Source organism: Oryza sativa, chromosome 7 (assembly GCF_034140825.1).
Source record: "Oryza sativa Japonica Group chromosome 7, ASM3414082v1".
Taxonomy (NCBI): domain Eukaryota; kingdom Viridiplantae; phylum Streptophyta; class Magnoliopsida; order Poales; family Poaceae; genus Oryza; species Oryza sativa.
The window spans coordinates 11893741-11911770 of record NC_089041.1 but is presented as its reverse complement, the minus strand read 5'-3'; the positions used below and the strand labels follow the sequence as shown (position 1 = coordinate 11911770).

The 18030-nt window shown below is 43.4% G+C and overlaps 3 protein-coding genes across 4 annotated transcripts; 2 read left to right on the top strand and 1 right to left on the bottom strand.

Moving 5' to 3' along the window:
• Positions 1-544: 544 nt before the first annotated feature.
• Positions 545-2883, top strand: LOC136357145 (serine/threonine-protein phosphatase 7 long form homolog; the record flags this gene model as incomplete). Its single annotated transcript, XM_066312029.1, has 7 exons — positions 545-715; positions 791-1157; positions 1243-1656; positions 1737-2035; positions 2140-2401; positions 2494-2749; positions 2825-2883. Coding segments are annotated over exons 1-7 (1809 nt in total), but the record flags the coding sequence as incomplete, so codon positions are not given.
• Positions 2884-5374: 2491 nt separating this feature from the next.
• On the top strand, positions 5375-9006 carry LOC4342977 (pentatricopeptide repeat-containing protein At3g26782, mitochondrial). The gene is made up of 2 exons (XM_026027046.2): positions 5375-6442; positions 7618-9006. The coding sequence occupies exons 1-2, from the start codon at positions 5465-5467 to the stop codon at positions 8659-8661; spliced, it is 2022 nt and encodes a 673-aa protein (XP_025882831.1). The 5' UTR covers positions 5375-5464; the 3' UTR covers positions 8662-9006.
• A 2628-nt stretch (positions 9007-11634) lies between these two features.
• LOC9266059 (uncharacterized) lies at positions 11635-17680 on the bottom strand. Of its 2 annotated transcripts, XM_015792168.3 has the most exons (5): positions 17582-17680; positions 13611-13691; positions 12449-12543; positions 12100-12257; positions 11635-12005 (listed from the first exon to the last, which is right to left on the bottom strand). In XM_015792168.3, exons 2-5 carry the CDS (start codon positions 13636-13638, stop codon positions 11909-11911), a joined length of 378 nt encoding a protein of 125 aa, XP_015647654.1. In that variant the 5' UTR covers positions 13639-13691; positions 17582-17680; the 3' UTR covers positions 11635-11908. The 2 variants fall into 2 exon arrangements, with proteins under 2 accessions (XP_015647654.1, XP_015647655.1); XM_015792169.3 differs by lacking the exon at positions 13611-13691.
• Positions 17681-18030: the final 350 nt, after the last annotated feature.

Here is an 18030-nt window from a genome sequence, read left to right as displayed (position 1 = left end):
GCACACCTACAAGCATTGTCCTAAAGACAAGGAGAAACCAAGTGTGGCGGAGGCAGGACTATCAGGATCAGCAGCAGATGGAGCTCGCCCTACGGGTGAAGGCACTACCTCCACTCGACCACGTCCTAGGCGTCGTCGTGCCACGTCTGGCTACGTGGTGTAGTTCTTATGTTCTATGTCGGCATGTGGATTTGCTTGTAATTCGTTTCGAACTTATCGATGTGTTTATGTTTCGTCGTGTAATGTCAGACTTCGGCATGTCATGTCTTTAGGTCTCGTGATGTAACGTCGGACTAAGGCGCCTAACGTCTTTAGGTATGCTGATGTATGTCGGACTTCGACACGTAATGTTATGTTATATTATTGAACTCTACATATATGTTAAATTGCACGTCATCGTTATGTACCATTAGTAACGTTTGCTATATTTAAATAGCCTGTACTCTTGTTGTACATAATTAATCTCATGATTTTATTACTATTTCATAATTTTGCAAGTTATCTTTTGTTTTACAGTACTATTTTTTGAATTGTTCTAACACGAAACACTATATTTTTCAGAGATGGCACGTCAGGATACACCTCAGTTGTTGGACCCGGCGATAGATCACCGACACCGGTCTCACCTTACTGCGGTGCAGGGGGCTCAGCTTGGGACGTTCCGGGCACGGACGTGCGGTGAGCTACTCACGGTTCACGACTCCTTTGTCGAGAGGTACGAACAGTGTTTTACTATAAGTTAGTTGCACTGTAATATTTTTTATAATGACATATTAATTTGTTATTGCAGGCTACGTGAGGCCGGCCTCCTACCGATGTGTCGGCTGGTGGAGGCTGCGGCCGGCGACGTGGACCCGGCCAAGCGATGGACTGTGGACAGGTCCCTCCTAGCAGCTTTGGTCGAACGATGGAGGCCAGAGACGCACACTTTTCACTTGCCGTGCGGTGAGGTAGCCCCTACCCTACAGGACGTATCGTACTTGTTGGGGCTACCGCTCGCGGGAGACGCTGTTGGGCCAGTGACCACGGCTGTGGACTGGCAGGACGATCTGACGGCACGTTTCGCACTAGTACAGCGCGCACCGCACCTCCCGTTCGAGCCGTTGGCACACCACCGCAACACCGGACCTACGAAGAGGTGGCTGCTTCAGTTCACCGTGAGTATTTTTGTACCGAAATGACAATCGTATTACATATTTAGTCCGCAGTTAAGGTGCCTAACATTTTATCGACGGCTTGCAGGTTGAGCAGCTACAGGCGGAGGCCGACGAGTACTCCTACAGCCGATGTTTGGAGGCGTACTTGCTCTGGCTTTTTGGCTGGGTGATGTTCTGTGGCGATCACGGGCACGCGGTCGACAAGGGATTCGTGCACTACGCTAGGAGCATCGCCGACGCCGCGGTAGGCGAGGTGCCTCAGTGGAGCTGGGGTTCCGCGTTGTTGGCGGCTCTGTACCGTGCACTTTGTGAGTCTTGCACGAAGACGGATCCCAGCGCGACCTTTGGTGGGTGCCCTCTCTTTCTTTCTATCTGGGCAGCTGAGAGGATTGCGATCGGCCTCCCTGAGGTGGACCAGCACGCGTACGAGGAGTCACTGTATGAGGAGCGACCAGAGGTCGACTACCCTACGATGGGTACTCTGTGGTGCCGTCGTCAGGTACGTTGCATCGATCTTATCGTATTGTTAAGTTAATTGTTAAGTTCATTGTACATCACATCGATCGTCTCGTATTGCAGCGCCGATGGGCTCACGTCCAGGTTAGGCGGTCGTATCCTGAGTTTGTTATGGAGTTCGACCGCCTTCTGCCGACTGACGTCGTGTGGGAGCCCTACAGTGCCACGGCTACCCAGGCTCGTGCGCCGTTGGGTCTGTCCACACTCTGCACCAGGGACCAGGCGTACTGGATGACTACGTTTCCGATGGTCTTCGACATCTGCGTTGAGCCTCACGCCCCTTTCCGCGTGATGCGGCAGTTCGGCTTCCGTCAGCCCTTTCCAGTACCGTTTCCGACTACCGTCCCAGCTGCTGTTCACCGGTAAGATCTTGCACTACGCTTTTCGTTGTTGCATTAAAATCTGCCTGTTCACAATAATTTGTAACATCTGTCATTTCACACTAATATTACACATTAATTCGCAGGTACTCGCGCAAGGGTCAGCAGTCAGCTGGCGACTGGCCCGCCAAGTTGGCGACTTTTGTTGAGGACTGGTTGCTCGCAACCGAGGAGGTCGTGGACCACGAGGGAGAGCCACACACTGAGGAGTCGTACCAGGCCTACCTACGCTGGTACCAGCCACGCACCCGTACTAGGGTCACCTTCGCTCCCTTGGAGCAGCAGCCCCACGTTGCGAGCACTAGAGACCTCTATGTCAGGCACCGCGACCAGGACTTCGCTCGTGCTGTGAGTACCCTGCATCGCACCATTCCTTTATGTTTTCATGTCTTTCTCTTCGTCAAATTTTATGAATATTTACGAACAAATTAACCATGCAGGTCGACGACATCAACCGGGTCATCGTTGACGGTTCAACGACGATCCAACGTTTAGGCGCGGGGATTCCGGTACCCGTAGAGGAGCACCTGACGACGTACACGCGGATGGTGGAGTCGATGCGCTCGATTCTCCGAGTGCTCACCTGTCGTGCAGACGACGTTGCTCGGGCAGACGCAGCTGTACAGCGGCCACCCGTACCGACTGGTCCCCGTCCAGCTGCGCACGTTCCTAGGCCGACTCCCCCTCCGCACGGAGGTAAGTATTTTTATTACTATTTCTGTATATGCCTCGCACATATAAGTGAGCCGTTTCACTTGCCGATTGCTTCAGGGTTTCGTGCACCGTTCAGCACCCCGCCTTCCTCGGCTAGGCCTTCTGTTGTGCCCCCCACAGGTACTTAAAAAAACAACATTACTTCGACAATCAATTTACATACATTTTATGTCTTAGCTTACAAGGGTCCCGTTGTCGATGTGTAGGTTTCGCCCAGTTCGCTATGACGCAGGCCGCCCACTTCTCCCAAGCTGCAGGGTCAGCGTCTCAGGCAGCTGTGTCGACCTCGCACTCAGCGCAGTTCTGGCAGTACACCGGGACTTCGTCACAGGCAGCCGGCACGTCGAGTCAGGGTCCACCACTGGACCATGCTGGGACCTCGTCGGACCACTTGTTACCTTCCACCTTCCTCTTCGACATCACTGACTTCGACTTCGCTTCAGGCTCGACAGAGGACGTCATCGGCCCCTCACAGCTGGGAGGCGCACCGCCGGTGCAAACGCAGGACCAGGCGCAGGCCACTCCTCCGCGGGACACTCGTGCTACCCGTGCTGTGCCACCGGATCGTTTCACCTACTCCCAGGACCACGTGCGAGCACAGGCCCGGAGGACCAAGCGTGGTCGCGGCGCGGGGCAGGGCCAGTAGAGCAGTCTTCTCTTTGTTTACTTGCTTCACTTTCCAGTACTGTATGCTTGTGTAATGACTACGTTGTTGTTATATGTGCACGATACCTTTCGGCGCATGCACGATACCTTTCGGCGCATGCACGACTACTTTCTGCCGCACGGATGCAGCCTCCTTTATTCGCGTGTGATACGAGTATTTGCCCGCCATTTGGCGCATACGACCAATGTAACTTTCGGCGCCGATCATGCATGTATCTTTCGGCGCCAATCAGGCGTACCCACCATACCCCACCACGTTCACATGTCAGGGGTATCACTCGATTTTTTGCGCCTATATAAGTCGCCTTAACGAGTGAGGCCTCACAATCTTTCAGAACTCAGTCACATTCAGTACTCTCTTCCCCACTTGCTTCATTACAAATCCGACCGGCTTTCGTCAATGGCTAGACGCCGAGGTGTTGAGGATCCAAACTGGCGTAGCGATCCTTGTGTATACCTACTACCACCTTGGTGCCAGCGTCCTCTCTGCCTATGCGGTGATCGATGCCAACTAATGGCTTCGAGGAGTCCTGATATTCGAGGAAGGCGCTTTTTTAGGTGTCCTAACTATGACCGTGAGGTATTTTATTATCTGCATATGCTTATTCATTCCGTATGGGCAATCGCTTTATTCTTCGTAACACTACTCTATTCGGCAGACCCGCACTACAGCTTGCGCATACATCGAGTGGGTCGATACAGAAAATCCCGTTCTCGACCTAACCACTTGTTTACAAGAAAGTCGCTGGTATTTCGCATCCGAAAGTACTGAGCAATACTTACAGAGAAAAGCGGCTTATGAACGACAATGTCGTGAATAACAGAGCGACTGGCGGGTGCTAACTACGGCACTCCCTCCATGGGAAGCCCGTCCAAGATGCAGGTGTGGTGATCGTTGTCAGGTTCTTCGTTCCATAAATCCTACAACATTGGGTCGAAGGTTCTTTGTTTGTCCAAATATTCTTGACGACGATTTCATGGTAAGAATATTTTGATTACATGAATCCTTATTTTCTCACAACATTTACTAACTTTGCTTGCTTTACATCTATTCTTTCCTCCTAGGAACCACCAAGGAGATGTCAATACAGAGAATGGATAGACACCAGAAGGGTTCTAACTCCACCTAGTCGTGTTGTGCAGCTTGAACTACCAGAGCAATACAGGGTTACTAAAGCGCGGTTTAAGAGAGGAGAGGGATCCTCACGTAGGGGTTAGCTATTATCGGACAACTTGGCATATTGAAATTTCTACTGTCATGCTTCCTTGTCCCATTACTACATCGTCGTTGTGTTCAACTATTGCACTACCTCCCTCCTAGTTCGAATCTAATATCATCTATGTAACCGCAATGCAAATAGTTGTATCATGTTCAAATTGTACTACTATTTCTTCATGTTACATAATTCTCCTTGTTTAAGTCCATATAATGTTTCTACGACCCAAACTGCGATAGGCCTATATAAATTATCCGAGTACTAATACGTCGAATAAGGTACAAAATAATACCTCACTTAACATATGAAATTGCGCAACAACCAACTTCAATACATTTTTATAACAATATTAACAAGTTTTACCAATAAATACTTCTTTATTTATTATTAACATAACATAGAAAAATCTTTTGGCCGTACTTTTACATCTGGGTCCCTTGCCGTCCCAATAGAGGGCGGCAAGGGACCCAGATGAAAAAAGTACGGCCGCAAGCTCTTTATGGGCGGCCAAAATTGCAATTAGCCCCTTGCCGCCCTCTGTACGGGCGGCAAGGGCCTAAGCGCAATTTTGGCCGACGGCGGCAGACGGCGTGGTCGATCCACCGTCTGCCACGTCACCTTGCCGCCCACCATTAGGGCGGCAGGGGCTATTTCTGCAATTTTTTTTGGTCCATAGATTATTTCTGTAAATATTAAAAAAAAATCTAAAAACGAAAAAAGTTCCGAGTGCGAGAGCGACGACGGCGGCCGAATACGAGCAGCCGCAGCGGCGGTGGCACGCGAGCAGTGGCGACTGACTGGCTGTGGCTCGGCAATGGCGGGAGCAAGCGTCATGACATCGCTCCCAAATCCACTCCCCACGCCGCCTGCCCACCCATCTCCCGCGTTCAATCCCCAACGCCAACGAGAGCGCAGCGTCCCGAGTCCGACCACCACCGCCTCCTCCCTCCGCGCGCTCTTCCTCCGCGCCGTCGACCCGTCGCGCCCCGCGTCCTGGTCCGCGGCCGTCGCAGACCTCCTCTCCTCCGGCGACGCGGTCGCCGCCCTCGCCACGTTCGCCGCCGCCGTCCGCGCCAACCCCGCCGCGCTCCGCCCGGCTCTGCCCCCGGCCCTCCGCGCGGCCGCCGCCGCCAGGTCCCTCGCCGCCGGTCGCCAGCTGCATCTCCTCGCCCTCCGCTCGGGCCTGTTCCCCTCCGACCCGTATTCCGCCTCCGCCCTCCTCCACATGTACCACCACTGTTCCCGTCCCATGGACGCCCGCAGGGCGTTCGACGAAATCCCTGACCCCAACCCCGTCATCGTCACCGCTATGGCATCTGGCTACGTACGCAACAATCTAGTCTACCACTCGCTCGAACTCTTCCGTGCCATGATAGCCTCCGATTCTGCTTCTGTGGTCGACGAGGCTGCCGCTCTGGTGGCGTTCTCTGCTTCCGCCCGTGTCCCTGACCGTGGTGTTACTGCCAGCCTCCACGCGCTTATTGCAAAGATTGGCTTCGAAAGGAATGCTGGGGTGGTAAACACGATGCTAGACTCGTACGCTAAGGGTGGCAGTCGTGACTTGGAGGTAGCCAGGAAAGTGTTTGATACAATGGAAAGGGATGTGGTGTCCTGGAATTCGATGATTGCTCTGTACGCACAGAATGGGATGTCAGCCGAAGCAATTGGGTTGTATAGCAAGATGCTGAATGTTGGCGGAGGAATCAAATGCAACGCTGTGGCATTGTCGGCTGTGCTACTGGCTTGTGCGCATGCAGGGGCAATACAGACAGGAAAGCGCATTCATAATCAGGTAAATTACTTGCTTGGATCTGCTGTTTCAGACCAAACATTTTAGTTGCATTGTGAAGGGTTCAGTTCCTAATCGTGGGAAAGAAGCTCATGAGCCTACAATACATAGCAATATACTAGCATTCAACAATACATATAGGCATGAGCCCTCCAAAAGCTTTCTACACACTACTATTTCTCTTAGTAATATCAGATATTGTTTTATAGTTGATGTGTTCCGTGCCTTTTGTATGTAACTAACTTAATATATTTAACTTTCTCTAGTAACTAAAATTGCACATTCAATCTCTTCCAAAATGAACTTAACATAGTGATAGTTCAAGCACCGCTGTAGTCCACAAACTGTTACTATCCATTTGCATGTATTCAGTCTCTTTCAATAATAGGTGTTGGACAGCCAATTGTCTAGCAAAGCTTGGGCTGCAACACTCAGTGATCTGTCCCCTTTGTGATCAAAGTGAAGAATCCATCCAACACATTTTGATTTCTTGTGTTTTTTCTCGCCAAGTTTGGACGGCAATCTTCTTGAGACTTGGTTTTGCCGAGGCTGCGCCTCAGCCCTCTACCAACCGCTTCCTGAGGTGGTGGAGTCAAGCAACCAAGAACTGGCCGAAGGAGGTGCCGAAAGGGATTAACTCCTTGGTAACCTTAGTAGCTTGGGAGATTTGGAAGCACCGCAATGACTGCGTTTTCAACAACGCCAATCCTAGAGTAGCGACGGTCTTACAAGTGATAGAAAATGAGGGCCATCTTTGGGGTGTTGCTGGAGCTTCTCACCTTCAAAAGCTCCTTAGTGGGACGGCTAACCTAGGCAACTAAGCTCCCCGGGTAGTCTAGTGTGTGTGGGTCTCGGTAGGAGGGCTCGGGCACTCCTACTTTGTTTTTTCTTTGTGTTGTGTTTTTGTATTGTTTTTTCTTCCCCTTAATGAAATGAAATGCAGCTCTCCTGCATTTTCGAGAAAAAAAAATTGACCCTAGAAAATGCAAATCTATTTGCAGGTTCCAAATTGTATAATCCTCCATTTGTGATGTTTGTAACATTTTTTTGTGACAAGTTTATTGCATACACATGCCCATTATCTTTGTGAGGATATGCATCATAAGTTTACATTTCTATGATTTCTTAAATATTTATTTACATTATGACTGAAGTTTCATCATGTTTGTATTTGAAAGGTGGTAAGGATGGGTTTGGAGGAAAATGTCTATGTTGGTACTTCCATAGTTGATATGTACAGTAAGTGTGGAAGAGTTGAAATGGCAAGTAGGGCCTTCCGAAAAATCAAGGAAAAGAACATCCTTTCATGGTCTGCCATGATTACTGGTTATGGCATGCATGGTCGCGGACAAGAAGCCCTTGAGATTTTCACCGAGATGAAAAGATCAGGTCTAAGGCCTAACTACATAACGTTTATCTCAGTTTTAGCCGCTTGCAGTCATGCTGGTCTTTTGGATGAGGGCCGATATTGGTACAATGCCATGAAGCAAGAATTTGGTATTGAAGCTGGTGTGGAGCACTACGGTTGCATGGTGGATCTCCTTGGTCGTGCTGGTTGTCTTGATGAAGCTTATAGTCTCATTAAAGAAATGAAGGTCAAACCCGATGCTGCTATATGGGGAGCTCTTCTTAGTGCATGCCGCATACACAAAAATGTTGAGCTTGCAGAAATGTCTGTAAAAAGATTGTTTGAATTGGATGCAAGCAATAGTGGATACTATGTTCTGTTGTCTAATATATATGCAGAGGCTAGAATGTGGAAAGATGTGGAACGGATAAGGCTTCTGGTCAAAACAAGAAGAATAGAAAAGCCTCCTGGGTATAGCTCTTTTGAGTTGAAAGGTAAAATCTATTTGTTTTATGTTGGCGACAAGAGTCACCCACAGCACATTGAAATCTATTCTTATTTGGAGAAACTGCTTGAAAGAATGCAAGAAGCAGGCTATGTACCAAACACGGGTTCTGTTCTTCATGATTTGGATGAAGAAGAGAAAGAGTCTGCATTGCGAATCCATAGTGAAAAGCTTGCTGTTGCTTTTGCTCTAATGAATTCAGTCCCAAGATCAGTGATCCATATAATAAAGAATCTCCGGGTCTGTAGTGATTGCCATACAGCAATGAAGTTCATTACCAAGATCACTGAAAGAGAAATCATCATCAGAGATTTACAGCGCTTCCATCACTTCAAAGATGGATTATGCTCTTGTCGGGATTACTGGTGACAATGTACCAAAGGGCTTAGGTTCTGATGACATCTTTGTAGTCATAATGTCACGTTTTGATCTTTATAGCTAACATCCCTTTAAGATAGTGATGCTGTAATGTCACTGGATTAAGGGTAATGGCAGTGTCTCACTTCATTGCTTGCTAGAAGCCTAGAACAGCCCGAAACTATCTGCGCTGGTGTAACTGTAAGTTGGCGAATTTTTTGGTGCCTTTTCTTTTACTGAATGAACGTACTACTTGTACCTTCCAATACAAGAATGTCAGTCATGATATGACTGATGCATCATAACCGTTATCCATTGAACCATTCATGAAAAGGAGGATAAAATCATTTTGGAGTACGTGAATTTTGTTTCCATTTGGATCAGTATTGTTCATGTCTGTTGCACCCATAATATATTGGTCATCACAAGTACTATTGCAAACTTCAGAATGGGTTTGTTCAGTCTAAAGTTCTACTCCTGTGGCAAATATGTCACTGATGTTGGGTGTATCAGGTTAGTATTTTCTCCTAATTTAAACATATAATTGTTATTACTGATTTTGACACTATACATGGAGGGGCAAAGACTACTATGATTCATTTAGAAGTCATGCTTATTGAAGCTATGTATGTTTGCTGACAATTTTTTAATAAGTGATAAGAAAGTGCTTACATGGCCTTAACTGTATAGATGTAAATACCAAGTAATAATAACTTTGATGTAACTGTTTTACTCATTGTATTCGATTTGTAAAAGGAAAGCAAGACAACCTTGGTTTGCTTTACAACTAATATTGACAAGGGATATAGGTGATTGGCTTGCTCAAATAATAACTCACAAAGATGAACTAAATTGTTATTATGCAAACCTTCATTTTTGTTTAGTTCCTTTTTAAAATTTGACTAAGCTATGCTTTACAATTGTAGTACGGTTAGAGCGGTCTCTTATGCAACTGCTTTTATACAATATTTATTGCTATTCTTGATCTAATTATGTAGAAGACATATATACACGTCAGAAAATCTAATATGAAAATTTCCGATAGGTGCTTACTTTAGTCCATATTTGCATAGTTTTTTTGTTTTCCTTTTATTTTCCTTTTTTTTGCAAAAGACTGAACAAAGATCGAGGAGATATAAAAAGGTTCCAAAATGCATTAAGAGGAAGCGAACTGAAAATTTCTTTTTTACAACTCAAAAGTAACTAGCAGACACAATGAAGTACAGTGACTTATTAATATTTTATATTTCTCACCACTTTTTTTCTCCTTAGAGTAAATTGCATCAGCAATATACGAACTTGCCAGGTGGGTTTAATCTAGTGAATGAATTTGTAAAGCGCTGGTGCATGAACTTGTCTGGTGCGTATGAACCAAAGCCAAAATAGCATGGCAAGGCTAATTTTACTGAGTTGAACATCATAAATAAATTAGTATGTTACATACGTACACATGTGGTGAAAGGCTATTTTTGTATACTTGGTTTCTACTCTATCTTTCTTTATTTCTATTTTCTACCCCTTGCATTATGAGAAAATTCCCTATCTAGCATTAAAAAAAGTTACTCTTCCCTCTATAGCATCCAAACTTCAAAAGTTCCCTATCTAGGCACTTCTAAAATTTCCCTTGCCTATGTAGCACTTCCATTAGTTTTTACACTTGACGGTGTTAACTAGTAGGAGAAAAGACGGTTTTGCCCTTCTTTAGTTTTCAGATCTGCCTGTACATGATGTTGATTATTAAAGAAGGGCAAAACCGCCTTTTCTCCTGCTAGTTAACACCGTCAAGTGTAAAAACTAACGGAAGTGCTACATAGGGAATGAAAATTTTAGAAGTGCCTAGATAGGGAATTTTTGAAGTTTGAGTGCTATAGAGGGAAGAGCAACTTTTTTTGATGCTACATAGGGAATTTTCTCTTGCATTAATTTTGGTTTTTTATTTCTTTAATCTTTATACAATCATTACGCCATATTCTATATTTTGTTGAACAGATCTTTGTCTAAGTGACATACTGATTTTCTTCTGAGATACATATTTACGCAACATTCAAATCAACAAGATCAATCTTGCTGAGCAAATTTTTGGTCAGCAAACAAGTTTGTATACCAAAACAAGCGTTTTATAAGTTTTATAAGTTATTGCGCTAGATTACACTCACTTGATAAGTTCGTGTGTCGCTAATGCAATTTACTCTTTTTTTATCAACCACATAAGTTTCTTTGTTATGCATTTCAATCATTTGTCATAGGATGATAAACAGTTTGTGGCTATTACTTTTGTTCCCTCCCTAAAGGTCGGTGAACTCCAAGCTAATAATCTGAAGGAAGCGCATGGATACAAGTTATGAAGGTCTTGCACTTCATATTGTATTGCTGGTGTAGATGAAGGTTTTGAATTCCGGCTTCGACAAAAATACCAGTATCGTCACAAAACCGATGAACAACCAGAAAATTTTAGCACAATTTAAGGACTTCCCTGACAGTTTGTTAGCTCTAATGGTCTTGTACTTACAATGCTTATGTATTTGGTTTTGACGTAAGTTCTCTCTAAAATCTAAATGTACGAGACAGCACAAAGCTCCTCTTCAAACAAAGAATATGCACCAGAAAACCCATCCAGAACGAAAACAATATCCTTTCTGTCTTGCAAAGAGGCAAAGAGGCACGAAAGCTTGCCCAACTTCAAGACCTCAAAAGATCTTGACTTCTATGTCAGTTTTAGGGAGTTATACGTTGCCCTTGATATAACAATACAATACAACTGACGGAATGATTGATGATTGATATAATGTTCCATAAAAAACCAAACCCTCTAAACAAAGTATAAGTGCAGGCAGGTGAAAAGCCCCAGCTGACAAGGACGGGGGCCACAATTTCAACTCTCTTCTGATAAGCAACTAAGCAAGGAATCAATGCATACTATATATGTAAGGGTTTGGGAGCAAATCCGTTCTGCATAAACACAATAACACTTCCACAAACACGGTATTGGTGTGAATAAACAGACGATGAAGTTCTTGTTTCAGTTCCCCTGCTGCTCATGTTTCTGTTACATCAAGAGGAAGAAGAGCAAATCAAAGGAGGATGACAAGCATTCCTAAAAGTGGTATATTCCTAGATAAATGTAGCTTCATCAAAATGTGTTAGTGTCAGCCTGAAATTTACATCCATGCCTGAATGAGCATATACAGTCTGTACAAAAGGACACTGTTCAATGATGTAATATTTTGAGCTGTCATCTATGTCAATAAAAGCAAGAGGCTTAGTTTCCCTTGTCCTTCTCTGTAGCTTCTATTTTATGAATACCCATCTCCTTCATCTGTTGTTCAACTGGTACCAGACCAGTTTCTGCCAGAAACCTGTAAAGATTGATACAGTAATAAAAATAACTCAAAATATTCATCCTGACGACTGTAAAGATTGGATGCAGGTAGAGAAAACGGAGAGACAAACCTGTTGAGAAGCACAAATAGCACCGTGCCAATGGTCACAAGCAAAAGAACATGTGCAATAATCATGAAGTCACTTGAAAAGAATGCTAGAGAAAGCATAGCAGTAAAACAGAAAGCCAGTAGCAAGAATGTGATCTTGAGCACAAACCACGTTGGCGCCTACAAATTGAGATAACACCAATTAGGTTTTCTCCATTTAGTACTAAACAAAAAGGGACAAGAAATAGGTTAAATTGAAGACTGAATATAACAATCTGTACAGTTTGAAACCACATATATAAAGAAACAAGATTAAAATCAAATTTAAGATTTTTTTAATACAATGAATAATACTGTACTGTGTTTCGTACGTTAACACCAGAAGACAGTGCTCCCACCAAAACAGCTTCAGCTGATGATATTTCATTTGAGGAGCGCCCTTCCATGCCCAAGATTATTTTTTCTCCTAGCAGAATAGCAAAAGGGTCAACTTTTCTAAAATACTGCTCTCTCTATCTCTCTCTCTCTCTCTCTCTCTCATATACATATATATACATATATACATATATATATAGAGATATATACATATACACATATACATATGTGTATACATATACACATATGCATATGGGTATACATATGTGTATACATATACGTATACATATGTATATACATCATATAGGTATATACATACATATACGTACAGACATATACGTATATACATATATATACACATATACCTATATACATATATGTATGTATATACATATATATACACATATACCTATATACATATATGGATATACACATATACATATATATATATATAGGACAGCTCTATTCTACACCTCCCCCTTAGAATAACTATTCTACACCCCCCTCCCACATAGCCCATCTCCTCCCTCCTCCTAGCCCATCCATCCCTCCCTCCAAGGCCACGCACGGCCCGCCTCCCGATCGCGCGGGCGTCCTCCTCGCACTCCCGATCTCGAACCCTCCTAGCCCCGCCCTCTTCCTCAGTTCCTCCTCTACTTTTTTTTTCTTTTTCTTCCTTCTCCCGGCGCCGCCCTCCTCCTCCCTTGCCCTCGATTTTCTTCGCTCTTTTCTCCTCCCGATCATGGCGCCTCTTCCTCTACTTTTTTTTTCTTTTTCTTCCTTCTCCCGGCGCCGCCCTCCTCCTCCTCCCTTGCCCTCGATTTTCTTCACTCTTTTCTCCTCCTCCCGATCGATCCCGGGCAGAGCCCTCTTTTTTCTTCGCTTTTTCTCCTCCTAGCGCCCTCCTCTATTTTTTTTCTTCGTTTTTCTCTCCCTCCATTCTCTCTTTTTTCCTCCTATTCTTCTCTCTTTTATTAGAAAAATTTAAAAAAAATTGGTGAAATTAAGACTTGAACCTATGATCTCATGGTTCATGGCAAACTCTCCTAACCAATTCACCACATGATGTTATGTGAATAGAAAATATTGTTTGCATGCTTTGTATATATGTTCAAATTGTGTGAGAACAAATCAGTTATGTTGCTGTAATAATCATACCTTCGTTACTATGATTCGGCAGTAACATTATCCCAGAAGGGTAGTAACATGATATGTTACTGCCAAATTTATGTGTTGTTACTGCAAAATTTATATGTTGTTACTGCACGGTTGGTAATAACGATATGGCGAAATTTGCAGTAACAGAGAACATGCATAGTAACAGTGACACTATGGTAATAATGTTTTTGTAGAGCTAAAAAAAATCTAAATCTCAATCTTTAGAGAGCAGTAACGTACAAGTCATGTCTTATTTTTCTATCTCGTTTGCATCATGGCATCAGTAGAAAAGGTACTTAACGAAACTGGAACCATCATAACTATTTTTTAAATGTTGTTACTGCGGAAAGCAGTCGTGTTACTACACATTGGTCGTCTCGTTACTACGCCGTTCCAGTGAGACGAGGACTAAAAAGAGGTAAATCTCAATCTTTATAGAGCAATATCTCTCACATAATATCTTGTTTTTCTAATCCGTTTGCACCATGACGTTCAAAAAAAAACACTTAACAAAACTAGATCCATCATGACTACTTTTTGATGTTGTTACTGCGAGAAAGTTATCTTGTTACTACACGATGACCGTCCTGTTACTGCATGATTCCTGCAAGACGAGAACAGCAAAGTGGTTGGCGGGTTTGACCGGCGGGAGGACGCTTTGACCGAGGTGGGAGGGGGTTTTTGGGCCCTAGGGAATGTGGGGGAGGTGGGTTTGACCCTTGGGAGATGGGGGGTGTAGAATAGTTATTCTAGGGGAGGGGTGTATATATACGTATATATGTATATATATGTATATGTACATATATGTATGTACATATGTATGTGTACATATATATATACATATATATATACACACACACACCTGCTCTCATCCACCGTTGATCCAAACCTGCGTGATTGAGTTTCCCTGTCCCTGCTAATGGGTGCATCAATACGAACCCGTTCCATTTTTGTGAAAATAAATAATTCCCATAATTGTTAATTATTCCAAATAAACAGAACTGACGTCCTTACCGAATGGATCGTATAAATCCATCGTTCTCAATCTCAAAAGAAAAACCCTCGTCTCCAGTCGGCAGCGCCGACGACTCAATCTCGTCGGCGGCGTTCCCATCGCAGGCGCAGGTGGGCGATGTCTCGCCTTGCTCTCCCATGTCATTCCCAGGCGGGAGGTGTCACACATCGATCTCCCTCGACATTACCAGTTGATCAGAGCACACACATATAACCCATCTACAGCTCTACAAGCCGTTCAACAGAGATTCCTAGGTGATCTATGGTATGGATCCATAGGCTCTGTTTCCAGGCATGTAATCCTTCCTACTTTCTCTGCTTGTATTGCAGATCAACAGTTCCCTTTCGTTTAATGTAGATCTCATGCAGCTGACTTTTATTTTTCGATGTGTAGATCATGAACGTCGATCTAGAATGACGACTGCATATTCCCAAGCGGCGCGCCAGCTCATCCAATCGCAGCGGTTCATCTACCTCGTTGCCGACGGGATGACGACAGCCTTGCTAGCTAGTTCCAACAGCAGGGCACCTGACGACTTCTTCATATTAGTTTCGCCGCTGACCCAATGACTCCAGATCGAGGGATGCAGTCATGCAGCAAGCAATTAAGACTAATGAGGCAGCCCGACGCTGCACGGAACGGTGGGGATTTTATTTTATTTTATTTTGATTGTGATGCATTCTTTTCATGGCAATCCAAATTTGTTCTTCCGTTCGTTCAATAATTAAGTCTAATTGATGCGTGCAGATGGTTGCCAGCCGGCGCCAAGAACGCGTGTTGACTCCAATGACTCAATTGCTTACCTCAACCCTGCAACAGCTAGCGCAGAGAGTATGTGTTGCGCCATGGGAAAATGCCCTTGTTTAGAAAGTGTGATTTGCTAGCTGAATTTTGTTTTAAAGCATTCTGAGAATCGAGTATATATTGCTCAGAAAAGAAAACAGAGCTTTGTGCTTCTCGTATTGAATATTCTGCTTTTTTAGATGCTGTATGCATGAAGTGAATGAGATATACTGGCTGGATTGTTTGTTCTTGTTTGTATTCAGCGTATGGTTTAGTTTATATATAGAGTAGAACGGCTCTCTTCTTCATATTCTCATCTCAATACATACTGCCTTTTGCATCTTACAGAATTTATCGATACTTTTGATCTTCAGATAACAGTAAAAAGAAAAACTTACCGCTACTAACTTAAAAATAGCATATACTAAAAAAATTCATATCCTGCTATACTAAGTAAGAAGCAATATATACTGCTGGAGTACTACCTTAAGAAAAGTATATACTGCTAGTAACTAAAAAAAATGTACTTCTATAAACTGCTACTGACTTGAAAAGGTATATACTGCTCTACTTATACATACCACTTTAAAAAAGATATATACTGCAACTAACATAAAAAAAGGTATATACCACTACTAACTTAAAAACAGTATATACCACTTCTAGCTAAAAAACAGTACATACCACTACTAGCTTCTAGTATATACTAACTGAGCAAAAAAAGAAGCATATACTGCTTGATTAAGGGATGTAGTATATACTGACCGAAAAAAGGTAGTACATCTTTGTCGAGGAATGTAGCATATATTGATAATACAACGTATAAAAACAAGTATATACTACTGCTAATTAGTATATACTACCAGTGATGCTAACTACACCATTCTAAGTAAAGAAGCCATCTGACTACACAAAGCCATCTGACAGAGCCACATCAACACGAAATTGATAAGCTTTGGATCAGACGATCAACAATACTTGAAATATTGATTGTTGAATGAAAACTATATCTTCATTTATTAGCTGATAAATACCAATTATCATGCCAAGCAATTTCCGACCAGCAAGAAGTGGCACTCTAACTAATCGAATCATTCATGTTGGCATTGATTATTGTATTTACCACTTACATGCATACACACAAAATTGAACTAACATGTTTTGATTTTCATCCCTCTGGAGAAAAAAAAACAGTTTATTTGCTTCCAATATCTGAGTACTTAATTCCGACACAACTATCATACTAAGTGAAACAGGCCTATGCTGGATGGCTTCAGCTGTCCAGCAATCATGATTGCCTTGAATTTCACTACTACACATCCCAATTGGTTCTGATATTAGATTATTCAGGTAAGCTATGGTGGGAATTTCATTTGGCAAATTGAATGAGGAACACAACCAATGCCCATGTGTGATTAAATGTTGAATGCATTGCCAGTAGTGATCCATGGTGAGCAAGGCGATGTTCCGAATTTTACTACAGATCTAAGCAGTTGGCACATAGCTAGATACCATCCAGTATGACAATGAATGGAATAGATATATGCTAAGTATATGTGGTTTGATACCTTTTTTTTTGTTATGTAGTGGCTCCCCAATTCTTTTTTGTTTGTGATGACGAAACATTTGGATTATCACTGTATTTCATAATTATGTGTTGATGTTCAATTTAATTCATCCTTCAAATCCACTGGAATAATCTAATAAAGTGTTGAATAGTGACTACTAACTAATATAATCATTGCTGGGCTCAGGGGCGGATCCAACATGCAGTAGAAAAACTTAAGCACAGGATTAAAGCCTCTATATATTCTCTTCATGAACCAGTCCAAGTTTTAGAACTTTAACCCTACTATAGCAGCAATCGCAGGACCCCTCACAGAACAAAATCGAATCCGTGCAACTCAACGCTGCCCAGACAAAATAAACCCTAGCTAGATCGCGACCGAAAAGCCAGGGATCCAACTTGGGACATGGGGGTTCAATTGAACCCCCAAACTTTTGGGGAACAAACAAACTGTAACTTGTATTAAGGTCAAGGCTCTGAAATTAAGAGAAGAGCTTCTTCTAGATCTAGAAGAGAAGCTAGGGTTAACGAACGCAAGCAAATTCCAGACAAAAGTAGTCCCGGTGGGAGAGAGAGATGAATCAGAAAGACGATGTGGATACTCACCAGGATCCCCTCTCCTCCTCTGCTCGCCAGATGGAGATCGGCGCCCCTCCCTTGTTCAGCAGCGAGATGGCGCAAGGACGAGAGGAGACTAGACGGGACATTTTCTGTTGTGACATTTATTTTTTTTATTTTGCCGAGGCATTTAATTATTTGCCACTCGCTTTCTATAACATATAAGCCCTCATGTATCTATTATATGTGGGTCCAGTAGCAAATTTTAAGAGTGGCAAATCCTTAACGCCAAGGAGAGAGGAAGATACTCGAGTTACATGGAATCCTATAATCCTATAAGAGTAGGTACAATAATAGACTATAAATGAGCTATAAGCTTATTATGTGGAGAAGATAAGTGATGAGAGAGAAGAGAAGTGGGCTATAGATTTGTAGCCAACTGTAACACGGACTAAAAAACACGGTGTGTATAACAAGTGGGACCAATTATTAATGAT